The sequence below is a fragment of the Papio anubis genome, chromosome 15 (genome assembly GCF_008728515.1).
Source record: "Papio anubis isolate 15944 chromosome 15, Panubis1.0, whole genome shotgun sequence".
NCBI classification, from domain to species: Eukaryota; Metazoa; Chordata; class Mammalia; order Primates; family Cercopithecidae; genus Papio; species Papio anubis.
Window position 1 is genome coordinate 14,615,277 of NC_044990.1, and position 21,602 is coordinate 14,636,878.

Sequence of the window (21,602 nt, forward strand, 5' to 3'; positions counted from 1 at the left end):
CTTTACAACCAACAGAAGCTGAAAAGCCCACCTATATTTTTTCATTGCTTGTAAATGAAATAAATTTACCCTTTTGGTTTTTCCGAGCAGATAAATCATTTTATAGTCCACATGCCAACAAGATTTTATGTTTGCTTCAATTTGCTAATTCCAAGGCATCTGGGTGTACAGTACAAAATGTACAGTTATTTCAGAATTTAGGGCAATTAGCTGCTCTGAGAAATGTTGTGACATTTGAAATGTCATCACCCCCTCCCCTCCAAGCAGATTTAATGGGAACCATTTGGAAAGGTTGCTGGCACCTGGATGCTTTTATGGCACACCTTCATAAAAGCACTGCCCTAAGTAAGAACACATCCTAAGTGTAGCTATTGAGCTTGGGATCATATAACAGATGGAGAACATATCACACTTTTTGAAGTAAGCGAGAAAGCTGACATAACAACTCTAACCACATTTTATCAAGATGTATCTGATGACGATGTAGTGGAAAACAGTTCACTTTAAATGGTGTGAGTTACTCTTGCCATTTGTATTAACGTTGTCACTCAGCTGGGGTCCGCGCTGCAAGAAGATTTTGAAAATATCTAATTGAGAGAACTGATCTAATCAAGGTAGAAAAATCTCACCACACTTTAGCTTTGGCTGGATAATTGCACCATTTCCACTTCACATTTTATCTTGGCATACAATTATTACCTTACTGAGTTGATACTGATTTGAAAAATGGTTAAAAATAATTTAGAAATCAAGTAATCACTGGCATATGATTTCTGAATCAATCTTATAAAGGACACACAAGCAATACATTTTTAACACACTCAAACAGTTGTCTTGGTGATCTTGACTTTAGATGCACTGAAGCTCTAAAGAGGACCTCTAACAAAATTAAATAATAATCTTGGTGAAGAGGGCTTGAAACTCACAGGATTCTATATGATATAGAAAAGCCATACATTTATTTATTTCCCAAGTGGGTATAGAACAGTAAGTTGAAGGCATCACTCTGCAATTACTAATAAGGCTCCACGATTTGAAACAAGGCACAAAGGAACTGCTTTTTCCCAATTCCTTTGTCTGCACTCTTCATAGTAGTACGTGCAGCCTAAATAAAGTTTATGGCACAGATAAGCATGAGCATAAGTAAGAATGAATACTGAAAAATGTAAAACTTTATCATAAAGATTTGGATAAATTTTTCAAAAGACTAGAGAACTGTTACTCATGAAGTTGGTTTACCGAAAGGAGGCGAAAATGCAAATGGAAACAACGGTGTTATGGCTATGTTAGTGAAACTATGAGAGCCAAGATTTCAAAGACAAATGCATTTAGTTACAACTAGATCTATACCGTTTGTTGTATTGTATTGGGTAGTTTTTCTGGCCTCAATTGTCCATTCACTATACTCATATAAGCCAAGATCTATAAATTGATAATCTGAACCATTTGTCCCAAGGAGACTGTGCCATTTGGTAGCCACATGCCTCCTCTCATGAGTTACACCCTTCATGAAATCGTAGTTTGGAAGCAGCCCAGGAAGTCATCCACTGTATTTCCTTTGGATAGAATAATTCCCTCCATGATTTACTCCTCAAATGGGATTCCCAACCTGTAATGAAGGGAGCTCACTACTCTTCTAGGCACCTGCTACATTTTATGCTAAACTCTGGTTATATTAAGAAACTGTAACTACAATTTGAAATATTTATAAATTTGGAAACATTCCTTCCAATGATTATTGCTACAGACACTGATTACATTTTGCTGTGATCATTGCTGTGGACATTCATCAAGGAAATAATACAGAGAACCAATTAAAGCAAATATAATTTGAAGATTAAAGTAAAACTAGTGAAAATGTTAGATTTAAAACCAGAATTTGGAACTTGTATTGTAATTGTAATATTAAATATTTTTTTCATCTGGGCGCAGTGGCTCACACCTGTAATCCCAGCACTTTGGGAAGCTAAGGTGGGAGGACCACTTGAGGTCAGGAGTTCAAGAGCAGCCTGGCCAACCCGGTGAAACCGTGTCTTTACTAAAAATACAAAAATCAGCTGCGTGTGGTGGTACACACCTATAATTCTAGCTACTCAGGAGTCTGAGGCACAAGAACCACTTGAACCCAGAAGGCGGAGGTTGCAGTGAGCCAAGATCACACCACTGCACTCCAGCTTCGGTGACAGAGCAAGACTCTGTCTCAAAAATATATATATATATTTTTTCTAGCTCGGTCAGCAGAATTTCCTATCCTCTTTAACATCCTTTTCTATCTTCCTTTTATAAATGAAATATAGTATGATTTTTATTCTGAATTAGAGAGTCAAGTATTTTACTATCATTATTTTAATTAACTTTATTTTTAAAACTGTATATTTATCCAGTGATTTTAAAAGAAATAGCTTGTATAAATACACACACAGACATGCTCACATACACATGCACATTTTTTTCCCCACAAGTTAGATCACCTTGGGAAAAATGCCTTCAAGCCTAGGAGACCACTAGTGGTTTTAAAAATGCATGTTAATTTCTTCTTTTCAATGAGTTATCAATATGTCTGACAAATTCATCCTTTAAGGCAACCCTGAAAGGAAGGTAGAGTCCTGATTTTAATGCAACTACCTGAAACAGAATTCTTCATCAGATAATCTTATTTTGATATTACTGTCAGTATTTTACACTTCAGATGCTATGTGGTACCATTCTGTAGTCTCTCAAATATCACTTGTTGATGCTAATTACAACAGAAGAATGCCATACACGTGATTGTGAAGGTCACCCTTACCCCACACGTGGTCATTTCAATTGCAGCGTCTACTTATCAAGTTTTCTGAAAGAAACTCACTGAACAACATAGGCAGTTTTTCCTGTTTATTATGTAGTTATTCTAAGGTGGTAAGTGTCACAAAGTTAACTTCAAGAGGAATAACATGGTCCAGTGTGAAACACAAGGTACAACATTTTGCAATGAAACCACAGCACAAAGTAATTGAACTTTCAAAATTGGGTAGTTCAATGAAACATTTTGTCAATGCTTTGCTCTATAAAGCTCTGCTGATGGCCTCAGTTGATGGATTTAAAAAATATATTGCTGTGTCCAATGTTTTAACACCAAATGCTTTTTTTAAGAGAATACACATCCAATCAACTGAAACTGTGAGCAGAAAGTATCTAACTTCTTTATAAAAATGTTATCCAAATTTACAACATTCATAATATATTTCAAAGTAAAGAGTTCTTAGAAAAAATAAACTCAATTCCTTGCTTACTGATGAGTATCAACTCCTCAAAAACACATCACAAGAAAGTTAACTTTCATACTTCTTTGCCTATAACCTTTAGATATCTACTACCCTGGCTTCAAAAACATTTTGTGGCCATATATAATACAAACATTCATGTATTACATGCATCATTTATACTATCTTGGAATTTATCCATCATCTTTACTAAAATGAACCGTATTTTAAAGACATCGTATGTCATGCACCCTTAAAAATTATAGTGAGGACCTCTGATTTCCTCTTTTTTCCACATGCGTAACAGGCACAAAATTACAAATATTTTTCAACTGACAGTACAACACACTATATCAGGCAATTGGTATATTGAATTCAATATATCTCTAATTTTCACACTATGCCTCTGTGGGATATTTCAATCAAAGACAGTTATCACTAACATGCACAAATAACGATGCTAGCAAGGCTAATGCAACTATGCATAAATGAGCAAATGTATGCATATATAGTAAATTCATCCAATTAACATTTTCAAGTGTGTATATATTTATGTAGATATATACACACATACAGCAAGTATATTCATAATTTGTCAACAGGTTAGAGTTTTGAAAGAACATACAGGATCGCCTTACAGGTTATCTGGCTTTGTTATTAAACTTACTTCATATCAAATATACTCTGGATTCTCTTCTATTTATGTTCCAACATTATACTTGACAATCTGCAACTGTATCAGGGTTTCATTTTTTTAGTGTATAGTGACTGACAACCACTACAAGTCATCCATAAACACACAATAAAAAAAAGTCAGTCATAGTATTCAATCTTGTTAATAATTGAACACAAAGATAAATGAATATAAACATTAATGTTACTTATATTTAATAGTTAACACAGTGTTGGATTTGGCTGAATTTCAATTTTTTTGATAAATCAGTACATCTGAATATTTGGAACCATTTGCCATACTAGTTGAGCAAACTGTTTTTTAACTTAAACATGTCCCAACTAGTATGTCACAGAGTAACACTTTATGACATGAAGATTTTATGTATAATTCCACAAGAGCCAGTCACTTATAAGGCTGTATCACAAATACTATACTTTACTATTGATGGTTTATACACATACACAGATACTTACAGAAGCATACCCACATACACACCAAGCCTGGCAAATTTACATAAACACCCAAACACCTGTATAGATATATGGCCACATATGAAAAATTTAGCAGTCTAAGAATTAAAATATGTGGAATTTTCAGGAATATTATTCTATATCTTCATTTACTTCCATTAAGAAATCTGACTTGCACATTTCATTGTTTTTAAGTTTAAAAAGGAAAGAAAGAAAGAAAGAAAGAAAGAAAGAAAGAAAGAAAGAAAGAAAGAAAGAAAGAAAGAAAGAAAGAAAGAAAGAGTCCAATCATGTACAGATCTTCAGGGCATGTGTTGGAAATTCCACAGCTGGTTATGTACGGTACATATATAGTACGTTAGTGCTGGTTCAAACGGTTTTAGAAAATGTTTTTTGGATTCTTAATATTTAGATGAGCCAATATATGTGCACAGGGATGTATACAAATGAGAGAACCTGACACTTCTTAAAATTCTATGGCAGTACGGAAACAGTGTAGATTTTTCCCCCTGCCTAGATGATTAAATAAGACAAAACACACCATGTGGCTTTCAGAACTATAGTCTTTTGAGTTCACACTGAACCTCACACTTTATATATTTTTAAGTTTTGCACTTCTAAAATGCTGAAAGCAGGGAAATATTCCTAATATCTTTTTCTACAATGTCTACGTCTAAGAAAGAAGTGAGAGCAAGTGAAAAAGTATCGAACTTTGAACTACAGCACGATGTCTTCAGAGCACATTTAGGATTATCATTAGGACAAAACTGCATGGCTATTGCTGAAGTGCTCCCTGCTCAGTAGAACAATTTAAAAATTCATTGCCGAATTTTTTTTATAAAGAATTCTATAAGTAAGTCAATCATAAGCGCCTATAAATCACCAATTCTGTTCCACCAATGAACTGAAAACTTCTGGTTTGTTGCTAAGAATTTTTTATTTCTGCTTTAGTTTAATAGAATTATGTTTTGCATAAAAAAGAGATCTCAAAGACTATAAATGGTGTGCTGTTTCAATCTCTGAGGGACTTTACTTTCAAAAAGTAAATGATATATATAGCCCCTGAACAGTCCTTTAATAGAAGTCATATGTTCAAGAGATTAAATGCTGTGGAAAGCACTTCCCTTGGAACTGCTTGAATGGAAAGTTGGCCATGATATCTATCGGCAATTAGTACAAGTTCAGTTTCTTTTTGCCCTGTCTAAACAAAGCCATGGGTTCTATATCAATTGGCAATATCTACCACTTAGAACAAATAGCATTTATTGGACCTTTCTAGAAGTAGTTGTCCATAAGATTGACAGTGCAGGGAAGTTAAAATTATTGGAATTTATTTTTGTTCTGGACCATCTGACCCCACCAGATTTAAAGTAACTGTTCCACTGCTTTCTTTGCATTTTTGGCAATTTAGTCAAATACATACTAATCTTTTATGGACTCAACTGTATTAAGTAATGCATTTTACAAAGACATAACTAAAACAGACACCAGCATAGGCAACCTCACAGATGTTTACTGTTTCAGCTAAAACAAAGCAGCCTTTTGATCTCAGCAGGAGTCTCTGGTCATTTCTATTGGAAACAGTTTTAAAACCTGAAGCCTGGAACAGGTATTATTATGAACTGTTCTTTCAAGATGGAATGGTTCAGTTTGCAGCTCTTGAATAACCTGCCAGAGAAATGTCTTTCTCTCCAACAGACAGCATAATGAGGCACTAATTATTATAGGGCTAAGTTTTCAAATGCTGTTAGATTGCCTGGATGTTTTTTCTTCTTCTTCTTCTTTTGGTTGGAATATTTTATTCACTTGTAAAGTGAGATGGTAACATATGTAACTATAAACCAGATGGTAAAATTTGCTAGTTGAACAATTTATCAGGGAGATAAATCAATAACATTTAAAACAGCGTGTGACAACTGAATTTCTCTCCATCTTGAATCAAACATTTGAAAATTGTTTTCAAGTAAAATTTGAAAAACAATCATGTAAAAGCCTCGAAATGGCATCAAACATTTTTAATTTGTCACCTACTGAGATATGTCAAGCCCGGAGAATTATCAAAACCATGCTTCACAAGTCTTAAATTGTTAGTGTTTGAACTAGTAAAAGTAAATGACCGCTAGGATATGGCTTAAATACAATAGACTATACATATTAAATTAATTTTTAACATTCAGACTTAAAATAATTATTTTATGTTTAAGCAAAGCTGACTATAATTTTTAAAAATAGAGGACTAGAAGAGCAGAATTAGTAGGTTAATGTTTAACAATGGGTTATAATCATAGACTTAATTGGTTTAACACAAAAGGAGTTTTGCATATGAAAATTTCCAAAACACCAGCAAGATTGAGAATTTTTCAGAGTGGAGATTTGGATACTCTAGGGCTGATTTATACAGCACCATTTAAGTGAATCTTGCTTTTCAAATGGATTTCCTGGAAAAAGTCCAGATACAATTTTTTTTAGGTCTGTATGAAAAAAAAAAAAAATTCCCAGCTTTAGTTTTTACACATTTAAAAAATTATGTATATGATTGTAAGAAAAAATTATACAATCTATAGCAATGCCATTGGCCAAGTTCTTCATGTTGGCATATAGCTTAAGCTAAATTTACACTGTTTCTACTAAAATAACTTTAAAAAATAAAATTTACTTGACAACAAAAACAAGGAAAGTTCCTAACGCCTAATTTTAGAGTCTTTATGAGATGTGTCCTTGTCATAATTTTTCTTTTTCTCTCAAATATACTAACCCACAAAACAATAAGTAGCTTTTTCTACTGTCTAGGGAGAAAAAAATCTACCCAAGCATTTTTATTATTTTGCAATAAAAATACCTCTAAAAACCAGCAATTCAAATTTTAAAAAACAACATAACCTTAAGAAAAAATATGCCTACTAGTGCCATTTTAATATGCTTTGCAGAAAGTACAGAAAAATTATATCTCTCTGCCTACTTATAATTAAGAAGAAAACTCCATCTACAGAAATTCTGGCTCTATATTGCCACACGATTAGTGTGTTCTCGTACTCAATATTGGGTCCGTAAATGAAATTCATCTAGAGCCAGGCGCTGCACAAAAATCTCAGCATTTTGTGTTCAGATTCTCCCCAATCAAATCAATGTGGGAGATATTTTTTAAAATCTTTCAATTTCAAGGTTGAACATCATGAATATAAAATGCCTACATATTTACTTTCATATGATTTGGTCTTTTATCATTTCAAGGTATGCAAAACTCTTTTGTGTATTTTGCTGTTAGACTTTTGCTTAGGAAATGTGAAACCTTCACCCAATCACAAACCATATACATTGCTCCATTGTTTCTTTTACACTGAGTCTCCTACTGAATCCAAGTCATCCGAAGAGAGGGGGCGGTACAGGTCCTGCAAGATGAAGGGCGGTATAGATTTGTTTACTCAACTTTCTTGGGTGCCCTGTGGCTCTCGTGGGAGCAACACTGAATGGGCATCCCCGGTTTCTAATATTATTGACCTTTTCAAGTCACCAACTTGGAGTAGGAGGAAAGATAATAACAGAGAAACTGTCTAAATAAACAAAATGGTGCTGGTTTCACCTTATTAGCAAGAAAATGCCTCTTGGTCTATTCATAATCTTTCACCTTCCTTGATGCTCGTTGAGTTGCATAGCCCCTGAGGTCTGTGAAGGTCACCTCCACTACTGTGTGACTAGGCAATTCTTCCTTGACCATTTCCTTCCCATTCTTGGTAGAAAAGGAACATGCTTACCTCAAGATAAAATAATTTATAAGGAGGCTCAGATGGCATTCAGCAAATTCTGGTCCCAGAGCAGCAACTCAAATGTTGTAGTTGCATGTAGCATAAAACCCAAGAAGGCATTGCTTTCTCAAAATATTATGTTTGGACGACAGAAAGAGTGCAAAATTAACCCACCTCACCCCAAATCTCTTCCCAATGTTCTTTCCCTGTTCTCCAACAGACCACTCACTCATCACCTCCTCTCTCTTTTCCTCCCTCCCCTTCCTGCTACTAGATCTCAATTGGTAGCCAGGCAACCAGCTCAGATCTGCAGAGAGCGTCTAGAGTTGGCTTTTCTCCTGTTTTGTACCACCCACTCCTCACATCATCTGACTGATCAGATAATCTACAAAAGTCAGTGATGTGGGAGTATAATGGGGAGCTTCATTCAGCCTACATAACACAACACATTTCTTCCTGATGGATTAAGAAATGGGACCAAAAAAAGTTCATGAGTGGGAAAAGAGTCTCCAGGCTCTGCTTCTGTGACCAGTCAAACGCCTGTAGACAGCAACTTAAATAACTCTGCTTCGGAAAAATAGGTTACTTGGTACATTGCCACGAATATGCTTATGAAGAGAAATGTCTGGCATGCAGGTTTTTCATTGTATAAGACTATTCCAAAATGTCAAGAGAGGTAACATAAAAATGTGATTTTAACAGAAGAAAAAAAGGTAATTAAATTTTGTAACTAATATAAGTAAAAACTAGATTTTCTTATTTGTAAAGAAACCAGTCAAATGTCTCAACCTTCCTTCTGAAAAAACACCTTATGTTCCTGTATTTTTAAAATGGGGGCAAGGTGTGTGCGCGTGCATGTGTGTGTGTGTGTGTGTGTTGGGGTGAGGGTAGTCAACTCATTTTCTTGGCTATGTTGCTAGGCAACACAGAAGGAAAAAATAGAAGTAGCTACTGTTTTCCAATCTGCAGTAAAAAGAGTTAATTTATTCTTTGAAGTGTCTTCTTTTAGCACATGCCATCTTTCACTTATGTCAGTATTTCCTGCATAGGAGTATAGCCAACCATTTGAGAAGACCATTAACCAAATTTGAAACAGGATTAGTTTTTAGGGATCTTCTAGGCCCATTTTAACTGGGAGGGATTATTTGATGCAGTTGCCTACATGCTAAGATGAAAGCTCCTCTGGCTAAAGCAGCTGGGAATGTCTTCATACACTGACACAGCACATGGATGCGGACGTTCATTTATGGCCCAAATTCAAAAGCCTGGATATGGAACCATCTTAGAATATATCCAGTGCCCTGCCTCACAACATGTGCTCAATAAGTGTTTTCAGATGGTATAAACCCTTTGTCCTCCTAAAACAAATGGGATTTTTTTTTCTCTCAAGTATGGTGTTTGCACTGATCATTTAAATGGTAAAATGAAGAATCTATAAGACAGCCATATCTTATAATCATTCCCCAAGTACAGGAAATGTTAATTATATAAGCCAATAGCCACAGAGCTGAATGGAAATTTTCTGCCTCAATTGGACAAAATCATACTAAAGTGGAAATACAGAAAGCAGAAGAAGCGAATTCTAGCCCCATTCCGCCAAGAAAGGGACATCTGAGCATAGCTTTACATCCCTACGATGGAAGTCTCTTCAATAAACGAGCAGGGAGAGAAGCTCCCATCAGCAGTGGGAATTCCCAATCACTCTTAATCTCAACAACTAAGCATAAGTGACACCAATAAATCCTTAATCTGAGTTCAATTAGCTCAAAGTATAAAGAGGGATTTCTATGCTAGGTGTCCTCTAGAAAGCATACACTCTAAGAGAGAGAATGTTCTCAGAAAGAGGGCCCTTCCTGCTCTGTATCTAATGGCGGTCCCTATAGGTTGATGCCTCACTGCGTGATGTTTACAAGAAAAGAATGACTGACCAGCTTTTCCTCCACTCAAGGACAGGCCTTTAGGAGAGTAAATAAATTTGGCCAATTCTTTGAGTTTTTCGCGAATGATTCCAACACCTTAAAATCCCAAATTAGACTGTGGCCAAGAAAAAACCATAGTGAAAACACTCAAATGGAAGTAGAACAGAAGTATTAGACTTTCTATCTGGAAAGAGCCTCCTTGTTTTGTTTTGTGTTTCCAACGGAGACCCAGAAAAGATAATAGGCTTATCTAAGATACCATGGCCATTTAGTGGACAAGCTGGCATCAGATCCCAGGCTTCATCAAACACTCAAAACAAGCTCCACCTGATGCCAGGTGAATCAGTGGCGAAAGATAACCAAACTTGATATTTGGTGCAACAGGCTCCAAAGGAGCTAGGGACCAAATGAATCTCCCCGCCCCACACTCTTAGACGTCTGGGAGCCTAAAGACACAACCTGTGCAGAAATCTTGAAGAGAGGGCCTTCCATCCTTGATGACACCTAATTTTATGGAACTCAGAAGTTTTATTTATTTTTATTTTTATTTTTATTTTTTGAGACGGAGTCTTACTCTGTCGCCCAGGCTGGAGTGCAGTGGCCGGATCTCAGCTCACTGCAAGCTCCGCCTCCCGGGTTTACGCCATTCTCCTGCCTCAGCCTCCTGAGTAGCTGGGACTACAGGCGCCCGCCACCTCGCCTGGCTAGTTTTTTGTATTTTTTTAGTAGAGACGGGGTTTCACTGTGTAAGCCAGGATGGTCTCGATCTCCTGACCTCGTGATCCGCCCGTCTCGGCCTCCCAAAGTGCTGGGATTACAGGCTTGAGCCACCACGCCCGGCAGAAGTTTTATTTTAAAACACATATTAAAAGAAACCAAACTCAAGAATCTAGCATTTGAGTGCAGTAGACTGCAAGGAGTCCTCGCTTATTAAAGTGTTCGGTGAGCACCATCATGAAACCTCCCAGAAGCGTACATTCCCCCGACCTCGCATCTGAAATCAGGACCATAAAGGACCTTCCGTTTTTGGCATTATACCTCCCCTTTTGCCTCCTTCCCACTACTTTTATTTTTGCCTTGGTATTACTGGAAAAGACAAACAGTACAGGTTGTGACAGGATAAGAACAGTAGTCTCTCCAACCTGAAAGAAGCGCTAACTCTCACCCTCCTCCTTAGCATGGAGAAGCTAACAGTTTCCAGTAACTTTTTCACTGTGGTCTCCAAGCTCAGCCAAATTGCCCATAAATGCAAGTAGTGATGAAAAGGTGCTCAATGTGGGTTTCATCCACAAAAGCACATGTCATAGGTTCCCATCCCCTGCCTCATGGACCCTCTGCTGCTCCGGGGCCCCATCTGTACCATAAGCAATTTTCCACTAGAGCCCTCCCCTCCATTCACAGCACTTCTTCTTTCCCTTAATGGTGACATCTAATCAAACTCATCACAACTAAGAAGGCTTATAAACTAGTGCTAATAAAGCCTGTGCAGTCAGAACAAAAAGAGGAGTGTGTAAAAGTGAAGTAGCAAAGGTGCATTCTTCTGAGTTAAGATTTGGACAAGGTTACAGAGAAGCTAAAAGCCCTGAGTTCTAGCTAAACCACAGCAATAAGCAACTCCCCATTGGTCACCTCCTGTTCTAGCTTAGATATCACTTAGAGACGAGCAGCACAATTTGCTGGCACCTGTACCACTCTGCACCAAGGCTGAGACAAGTCTGAAACAAGCAGCTTGCTTATTTCCTTACCCTCTGCTTCCGCAGGCTTCCTGGGCTGGTGGGTGATGGGCTTGGCGACTTGCCTGAGCGCGGAGTAGAGAGCTGACTACCAGGGGTTCCATTAACTAGAAATACAAAGAATCACACACAGAGAAAAATGGCACGTTAAATAATTTTCATGACAAATCATCTCCAGGAAATAAACAATTATATAGAGAGCTGTGTACTAGAACTCTAGACACCCTTCCATGTGTACATTGAGGAAGAGCTTTGGGAAGTAGCCTTCAGAGAGTCACAGTTTTGCAAATCCTGTGTTTCACAGAGCAGTAGGTTACAGAATTATTTTTTAAGATGTACCTTTCATAACTTTCCTGATGAATGCATTAATGATGCCTTTAACTGTGCCAGCAGGGACTTTACGAATGTATGGTCCTGAGACATTTTCAATGAGGTTCATTCTTAACTCTTCAGTTTAGCTACCTAGTACTACCCAGCAGGAATAAATATAAGCACAGATCACCAGTGACATTCCAATGACCTGATAAATAGATCACTGTATTTGTATAATTAATAACCCACTTCTAGAAAAATGTCCTGCATCCACCTGTGTCTTGTCCATCCCCCCAGCCTGATTGTGATGGACCTGACTTGAACAGGACAGTCACTGGCCACAGACGCTGAGAAACTCCTCACAGTTTCTCTTTGCTGCCTTTGAAAAGAAAAACTGCTAACAAGTTCAAATCACTGGAATTCTACCCAATTCTCAAGAGTTTTATGCATATTTGCACTAAACTGAACTAAAGCCACAGAACTCAAGTAAGCAATTCTTTTCTCTAAGTAACATCATCTCTGACAACAGAATGAAACACTTAAAGACATGGTTTTATAAAGATGTATCAGGTCGCCTCTATTTTACCTGTAAAAAGGAGAACATTACAGCCCCACAGTCAGTGAAGTAGAATTAACCAGGAGACACATAGATTCTTGAGGGTGCAAAATAAACGCTTTCCACAAGGGAGAGCAGCAATGCATTTCACTTACCTTCTATGAGTTCTAACATGGACACAGTCTTAGTGTTGGACCTGAATACCAAGGGCAGAATCCCGTCTCAGCACTAAGCCAAGCACCCGCGGAAACGGGAATTGGTTGGATGAGTTTAAGGATGGCTAAGGCTGCTCCCAGAGCAGGCTGAATGAGATGCAGGATTCATCAGCAGATGCCTTTTCTGCGTAAAGCTGACGTCTCCCAAGCAGCAGTGGGAGGTGCAGGTTCTGTCTTAGGCTACATCAAAGGTGTCAATTAAGCCTCTTGCCAACAGCAACCCCCACCCTGACACCACTCCCTCCCGGAAGCCCCGGTGCTGTCAGTACTTTGCACTGAATCATAATGAAGTGGCCCTGGGGGCAAGAGATCCAGTGACTCATTTGGAAATCGAAATGACAATAACTCTTCTAAAGCCTGGTGACTACCAGGTAATCCGGAAACCCTCACACAATTCAGTGGCAAGGTAGGATGTTTATTGATTTTTCCCAAAAACTTACAACCCTGGAAAGTGGGAAGCTCCTTGTTTTGTCATCTCCTCCGAAGACCTTAAAAAATGTCACATACCCCATGCTGCATTAATTTGTAGTTTTGCTTTTGAAATGTATTTGGCAACTCCTAAAAATAGAAGCCTAAAAAGCTATGTATGCTTTTTTTTGTTTGTTTGTTTTTTGCTTTTTTTTTGCAGAGAGAGTGAACTGGAAAGCTAAGAATGCTTTAATTTGCTTGCATGCCACTCTCCTGTCTTTGCTGAGTGAACTTCACGCTCGGACCTCATCACATTAGACTTCCTCAGCCAGTAGCTTCTAAGGAAGGGGCTCAGAAATAGGCAAGGATTAAAGACAATGGCAGAAGCAGAGCCTACAACTAGTAAGGAAGGGATGCCTTACTGGATGGCTGGAGAACACATTTTATGAATATATTTTCTTTGCCCACCCGCATTCTACTGCACATCTTTATGTCATACCTGAAGGCTACATAGATTGGCAGAAAAAATGAGCAAATAGGGAAGCAAACACAGTGTTAACACTTTTTACTTTGAGACTCTGATCTTACCCAGCTAATGGAAAATTAAGAAAGAGAGACAAAGGACTCACAAGAAAACAGTCTCACGAATACTTTGCTTTAAAAAACAAAACAAAACAATAAAAGTCTGTACATATTTAGTAAGTACCCATTATATGTGTATCTCAGTTTATTGAAGGCATTTTTATGCACCAGTCAATGCACTTAAACCTTTTATATATGCACATATATGCATCTATATGCATCAGCATGTATGTATATTACATCATTTAACTCACACAATAACTCTGTAAGATTGGCAGTATCATTTCCACCCATTTTACAGGTGAGGAAATTGAGGCTTACAGATGATGAGTCATTTGACAAACAAATATGGAGCAAAATCTAACCCAGGCAGTTCAAAACCTGCACTCTTACTACTACCTTGCCTTACTGTGTCAGCCCTTTAGCCTACAGGTAAATCAGAGAACTAAGCTAGTAATTACAATAAAGTATTTTGAGAGGGGAAGTGAGGCAGGATAGTCAAGGAAGTGACCATGTTCTTGGGATGCAGCAGTGGTGGTGACCTCACAGCCAATACAATAAGCCTTGGCATTCGCATTGTAATTGAGCTCATGTAAGGAAAGCCATCTTCAGGAGGGACTGTCCCTTCTCTAGAGCATGTGCATTTTGATTTTAATTGTCATCAAACTGACCCTTTGCTCATTTATAGTAAAAAACACACCCCTGGGTGGAGATTTAAGATGCTAATGAGACACATGATATATGAACATGCACGTACAGCTACAGCGCATGTGCACCCAGAGGACCACCCAGAACATGCTTACTAGCAACACCTCTTCCCATCTCCTTATGAATTATCATGTAAGACTCTCATAAAGGGGGTTTCTCCAGCAATAATCAACACTGCCTCACCCTTACAAGCAGCTCACCCTGAACTCTCTCAGGGTATACTGTTCATTCTGCATCTAACTTTCAAAATACTCTTTTTCTTTTGCAATGAATGACTCTCTGCTGCATCTCCTTGGCTGTATGTCTCTTGTTTAAATTCTTCTAAACTAAGAAGACAAGAGCCAAGGTATCACAACAGCCATCAACAGAAGTATTGGGTGTTGCAACTGGAATCCTAATAACCAACAGAGTCAGAGTTGGCCTATGCCCTTCATAGAGGGCAGTGGATACAGGAGTTAGCCTGGTGAAGCAGGAAGGGCACAATGAAGGAAAAGTGTCCTCAGCCCAGGGATCCCCTGTTTCAGGGCTGGATGCAAGAAAGGAGGCCAGTGTGGTGCATTGAAGAGATTTAAATAAGTTAGTACAGCAAGTATGTGCAGTGGGAGGGGGAGGAGTTTCAGGAATGAGATGGAGGCAGGGGTCACATAGTGAGCAGGGCTTTAAAATTCATGTTAAGGAGTTTGGTTTTTATCCAAAGGGCAATGAGAAGCAAAAACAAAACAAAACAAAACAATAAAAACAAAAACAAAAAAGATTTTAAGCAGGAGTCGCAGGATCAGGCTTGCATTTGAAAATGCTCTCCAGAGCTCTTGCCCTGTCAAGAGTGGATTACAGGGAAACAATACTGGGTGCAAGGAGAACGTCAAGGTAGGAGAGAGTGGGGCACATTTAAGGGTCCTACGGTAGAGATGCTGACGTGGCTGATCTAGGGTAGTGCCATGGGGTGGCGGTAAATGGAAACATTCCAGAGAAATGTAAGAGGTAAAAACTATAGAACTTGGTAATTGATCGGCTGTAGAAGATTAAGGCCAAAAGGCAGCATGGTTGCAAGGACACAGAGAGTTTGGACACTTTGAACGGAAGCACCTTAGGTGACACCAGTTCTGCCATGTAAGTTGGTACAATGTTTTCTGTTTTAGATGAAGAAACAGGTTTAGTGGCGTAACTTGTCCAAAGACAAACAGCTGGAAGATGGCAGAGCTAAAACTGGATTTCATTTAGGTCTTACTCAAAAAACTTCGCACTTTTCCTATGAGTGGCCGGTCCTGGCACCTCAAGGCATGTCCAGAACCCTCCTCGCGTCTGTAGGGCTAAGGATGCCTAGGCTTCTCTCTCTACCGCCGGGACCCTTGGATCTGCCTCCTTTAGGTAAGGTTGTTGCAATAGTAAAAGTGGTTTTTGCCATTAAAAGTAAAGCAAAAACTGCAATTACTTTTGCACCAACCTAATAAAACCACTGGGCTCAGTGCTTCTATTTGCATTGCCATCTCTAGAAAAATGAAACTCAAGTGCCAGACAAGTCATTTACAATCAAATGTTTTTGGAACACAACTTGTCTGAACATTGGGAACAGCCTGTATTCTTAGGGTCAGAGCTCTGTTCAGACTCTTCCTCTTGGCCGTGCAGAAGAGCATCAGCAACTTCTTAAAATGGTTCTTGACATCCAGAAAGCATTACACACCTTCTTGTTGAATCACTGCTGGGATAAATAATTTTCTTTCATAAATAAGTTTGACACATGCACTGAGTTCACTTGGTTTTTGCTCTGTAATACCAGAAGTCTCTAAGTGCCAATAACAAGGCTTCGTTTCTTATTTAATAGAACTTATTAAAATTCAACTTAAAATGGCATTATTTTTCAGAGGCCCTTATTAAACAATTCTTTATCTTGAATGGGAACAATTAAACTAATATGGTTGTTGTTAAACAGCCAAGCAGGGCCGAACAATACTTGGACTCAGGAAGGGGAACATCACACACCGGGGCCTATCATGGGGAGGGGGGAGGGGGGAGGGATTGCACTGGGAGTTATACCTGATGTAAATGACGAGTTGATGGGTGCAGCAGACCAACATGGCACAAGTATACATATGTAACAAACCTGCACGTTATGCACATGTACCCTACAACTTAAAGTATAATAATAATAAATAAATTAAAAAAAAAAATATTTCAATCTGAATCCACTAAACTCTGAATTAGTAAAGAACTCATTAGAATCATTGCCTTTACCCAGTTCTGGTCTCCTTTGCTTATATCTGTATAGGCACATTTTCTTATTTTAAAAAATAGGAAATGTCTTCCTTTGCTGTGCTTGTTACCCTTGAATGAGAAGTGCTCAACTTCAGGATGGATCATTCACTGATACCATGAGGACCAATGAACATCACTGGCCACCAAAGAGCTGTGGAAGGAATCTCACTGCGGAGCTGACTTCTATCCCTCTCGACGGTACACGACCCTCCTTTATTTCAACTCAGCCGTCACCTAAGCCTGCCAGGGATCCAACAGCATATACTGGTCACAGCGCATCGTTGAATAATACTCCTCAGGAAGTGTGTGCAGATCCGCTTTTTCCTTCATCATTTCAGACAGGTGAACCCACTCTTGTTCACTAACTGGAGCCACGAGTCCAGGGCTCTAGATATCAACGTATCAGCACACATAGTGTACACTTAATACATGCTAGATTCTTATTGCTCCCTGTCCTCTAGATGCTTATGATTAAATATCAAAGTTACTTTAACCATTCTAGAATTTGGAAATACTTGGCTTAATTTACAAATTCATTGTCCTTTTAAATGACTTTCCACGCATATGTAGGTTAACCCTTCTTTTTGCAGTTGCGTTCCTAAAAGTCTCAGACACCAAGTGAAAGCTGAAATGTTAGTAAGTATCTCAAATTGGTTCTGAAGTCAGAGAAATCTCCAAGTGAGACTATCTAATTAAAAGATGTGCAACTTTTTGGACATGAAATCCACCTTACTGTTTCCCTGTCTTCTTTTAGCACTTAAGGCGGCTCATTTATTTCTGGTGCTGCACTTGTCAAGATTTGGGGAGAGAATGTGTTTGCATATATGTGTGTGTCCTTGGGTTTGGGGGTGGCGATTCAGGCACGCTGCCAGGGAGATCTGGCTTCCTGCCTTAGACTCTCCTTTACTCCCTAATCATGGTGTAGGCTGTTCATTCCCTAAAATCTCTTTCTCAGCTTTTGTTCCTTGCTTGCCACATTGAGAAGAAAAAAAAAATGCAGGGGGTGGGGGGCACATTGGGGATCAGTTGAGACCAAGAGAAAAGAGACAACTACCTAACAGAGGGAAGATGATGTACTTTTTCCCTAACTGTAGCTTCCTGGGTGCTCACCTCATGGGTGAGGTGGAGCTCTGATTTTCTCCATGTCTGTCTTCTCTTCTTGAACTCAGACAATGGGTCCAATTCAAAGAAACCATCTACTGAGAATAAAGGGAAGGAGGGGCCCCAGGAACAGAGGAGAGGGAGACAGGGACATGGCTCTGTGAATTAATTTTTTAAATAAATACTTCCAAAGGCTCCAAACCTCAGGAAATTTAGGCAACAGCTCCTAGTATTTCTCAGTTCATTCATGTGGTCAACATTTACCCAGTAGTTACCATGAACTCACAGTCACTGCAGAATGCACAAAGAACCCCTGCTCTCAGAGATCTTGCAACTGAGCAAGGTGGTACAACGTGTCATCGGTGAATCAGCTGCTGCAGTACTGCAGGGCTGGGGAAGACCCTGGACAGCGAGGTGATCCGGGAAAGTGGCAGAGGTCTGCAGGGCCAAACTGGGTGAGTGGGCTTCAGACAGCTGAAGAAACAGAGGAAGACATTCTAGCAAGACCAAGTGAGAGGAATAAAGGGATGAGGTGGAAAAGCCCAAGCTGGGGACAATTTAAATTTGTTTCTAGGATGGAACATGGGTCCAGAGAAGAAATGGGAGACATGACTGGAAAGGAAAATGTCCTCCACTTGAGAATGAGTCCAGACTTTATTTGGCAGACAACAGGTGATGGCAGCAGGTTGGACATTGGTGCCCAAGGCAGATGTAAGATAAAGTGGGAGGATGTCAGCTAGTGATGGCATCACCACAGGGAGAATGGTGACCCACTGAATGTGGACAGGGTGGGGAGAAAAGAGTTGGTGACGATTTGGGGTACAAGAAAAAAAATTTAATTAAACAATGAAAAAAGACCAACTAGAGTCCTGTGATATAAAATTAGGCAATTTTTGGATCTGATCCCTATCAGCTGGGATTCAAGAACAGGCTATGGTTATGACAGGGGAACTAGGGACCACAAGCACCAAGGGTCAGGGTGGATGGCGGTCCTGGGGCTGATCCCTACCAACCAATTGCTGCAGGACAGCTCCCGCTAGAGTAAAGCCTGGAGCCAGCCTGGGAGAGGACCCACGGTGACCCCCAAAAATGATACTCCCAGACCAGGTCCCCCTGCCATCTGGTATTACCCATTCCTTTGTAAGCCACAGTGGCATCCTCATTGCTGAATCCTATGATCCCCATTCAGTTCTCATGCTACCTGACATCTCAGCATCAAGCATTTCTGCCCCTTCCTTCATCTCAAAACTTTCTGCCCCTTTGACTTCTGTCTCTGTACTCTTACTGTTCTTCCCTGCTTCTGCCGATTGCTCTTAGAAATGCAGACTTACCCCATGGTTCCATTTACATCTTTACAAATCTGTTCTTGAGGCAGCAGGGAGGTACCTTACGTTTCTATTATTCAAATCACTACAATATACCAGGGTCTCCCAAATATATATCGTTAGCTCAGATCTCCTGACTTAGAACAGTTTTTTATTTCCAGTTGCTTACAAACATTTCCAAATCACCTCACACTCCACATATCTAAAATGAAACTCAGTCCCTACCTCTCCTCATTCAACAAACCTGCTTCCTATCTCTGATTCCTCTCTCTTCTTCTAGCCTCACATCCAGTTCAATTTCTGGTTTCATTTCCCTTTGAGGTCTCCCCCATTCCCAACGATGCTCTTTCAGTTCTGTCTGGACAATTTCATTTCAGGATGACTACAATGGCCTCATAGAGCCTTCCTGGCCCTTGGCCTTTCATAGCAATTTTTTCTACCACGGTGCCACTGTTTCCAAAACTCAACTGCGATCTTTCATGGCGTGGTGAAAAATTCCCTTTCACTTCATAATACCTACAACCTATAGCACAAATATACTTCCACGACCCTGTGCAATTGGACCACAACCAATGGGGCTACCACTATCTTTCCAACTCTTTCTTAGAATTCTAGCCTGCGTTTTTATTGAACAAGCAACTATTCCCTAACTATGCCATATAGTTTCATGTCTTTGTGCCTTAGCTCACATTGGTCGGGAATGCCCTCCTGGCCCTTTTTTACATCCAAATGTATAGATCCTTTTCTCTTGGAAGAGCTCTCTGACCCTATTAATGAGATCTAACCTGTTTCCTCTAGATCATCACAGCACTTATTACACTATTACAGTTACGTGGTATACAGTCAAGTACCACATAACAATGTTTTGGTGAACAATGGACCATAGATCCGATGGTGGTTCCATAAGATTATAATACTGTATTTTCACTGCACCTTTTCTATGTTTACACCTGTTTAGATGTGCAAATGCTTATCACTGGTTACAACCGCTAGAATATTCAGCACGATAACATACTGTATAGATTTATAGCCCAGGAGCAACAGGCCATACCACATAGCCATGTGTAGCAGGCTACACCATCTAGGTTTGTGTATGCACACTCTAGGATGTTTGCACAATGGCTAAATTGCCTAATAACACATTTCTTGGAAGACATCCCCACCATTAAGGGACACATGGCTGTAAATGTTTCTCTCCCAACTATAATATAAGCAACTTGAAGGCAAGGACTGTGGTTTAAGCATCTTTGCACCCTTGGGACCTAATGCATGTCTGGAACACAGTAGATACTCAGGAAATATTTAATTAACGTGGGGCATTAACAGTAAGAAATTTATACAAGCAGTTGATGTAGGCTGCTGCCCTCAAGTAGACAGTAAGTCAAGATAATGGTTCAAGGCTTTGAAGAGTATCTTTGGAGGTTCTGCTTGGGTGAGCACTACGGAGAGTTGGTGGATGCAGAGAAAGAAGAAATGGAAGGAGGGATGAGCCTTACGTGCAGCCAGAAATTCCAAAGACACAAGGGATGACTCACCAACCTCTTGATTTTCTTGATGCATTTTGTTCTCAACAATTCCCTTGGAGCTCCAAAGCAAAAAAGATTCTCCATACATTGTATAAGGCTGAATTCTCTACACTAAAGGAAAAGACTGAACTAAAAATTAATAGCTGGCAATCTACCTTTGAAGGTGTTTGATATAAATCAAAAGGATTTCACAAACTGGACTAGTAGTGAGCTGATTAAAATTCTCTTCACTTCCCCAGCTTTGATTCTTATCTGCATATGCTGCATAAAATATTTTTATAGAACTGTAAAAAAGTAAAATTTAAATAGCATGAATAAAAAGACTTTAGGATTTCTGGAGTCACACAGAAGTTTTAAGACTGGGCGTTCAGAATGGTGCTTTGTCATGGTAGATGTTCATGAACTAAGCCATTTGTCTTTTCCTTCTTTCAAATGTTTGCCCTTGCATCTCCAGCACCCAACGTTGCTGGTCCACTATAGATTCTCAATGCATACTGAATGAATGAATGGTTGTTGCCATGAATGGTTCTACTCCAGTCTATAAGCTTCTGAAGGGCAAGAAAATACATTATCTCATATTGGAATTGAAAGGTGTGAGGCACTCATTGGGCCTCAGTGATGTCTGCTATGGGTTCCACAGACAGAGATTCTAAATACAGGGTATCATTCTATGATAAAAAGTTGGCTATCTAAATGGAAATAAAAACTCTAAAACAAACAAAATATGCCATTTTTCTTCTCTCTCTTTTTTTTCGGAATGGGGTCTTGCTCTGGCATCCAAGCTGGAGTGCAGTGGTGTGATCATGGCTGACTGCAGCCTCAAACTCCTACGC

At 39.2% G+C, this 21,602-nt stretch overlaps 1 protein-coding gene across 6 annotated transcripts in view; it reads right to left on the reverse strand.

The window, feature by feature from the left end:
• Nucleotides 1–21,602, reverse strand: part of DCLK1 (doublecortin like kinase 1) — a 353,771-nt gene that overhangs the window by 74,565 nt on the left and 257,604 nt on the right. For 3 of the 6 annotated variants that reach the window (XM_017951175.3, XM_009191765.4, XM_009191764.4), the window contains exon 6: nt 11,796–11,890. In XM_017951175.3, the coding sequence (XP_017806664.1) occupies nt 11,796–11,890 (95 nt within the window). Of the gene's footprint in view, nt 1–2,859; nt 7,778–11,795; nt 11,891–12,806; nt 13,213–21,602 lie in introns of those variants that run through there. The other 3 variants (XM_003913761.5, XM_003913762.5, XM_017951176.3) reach the window with 2 other exon arrangements.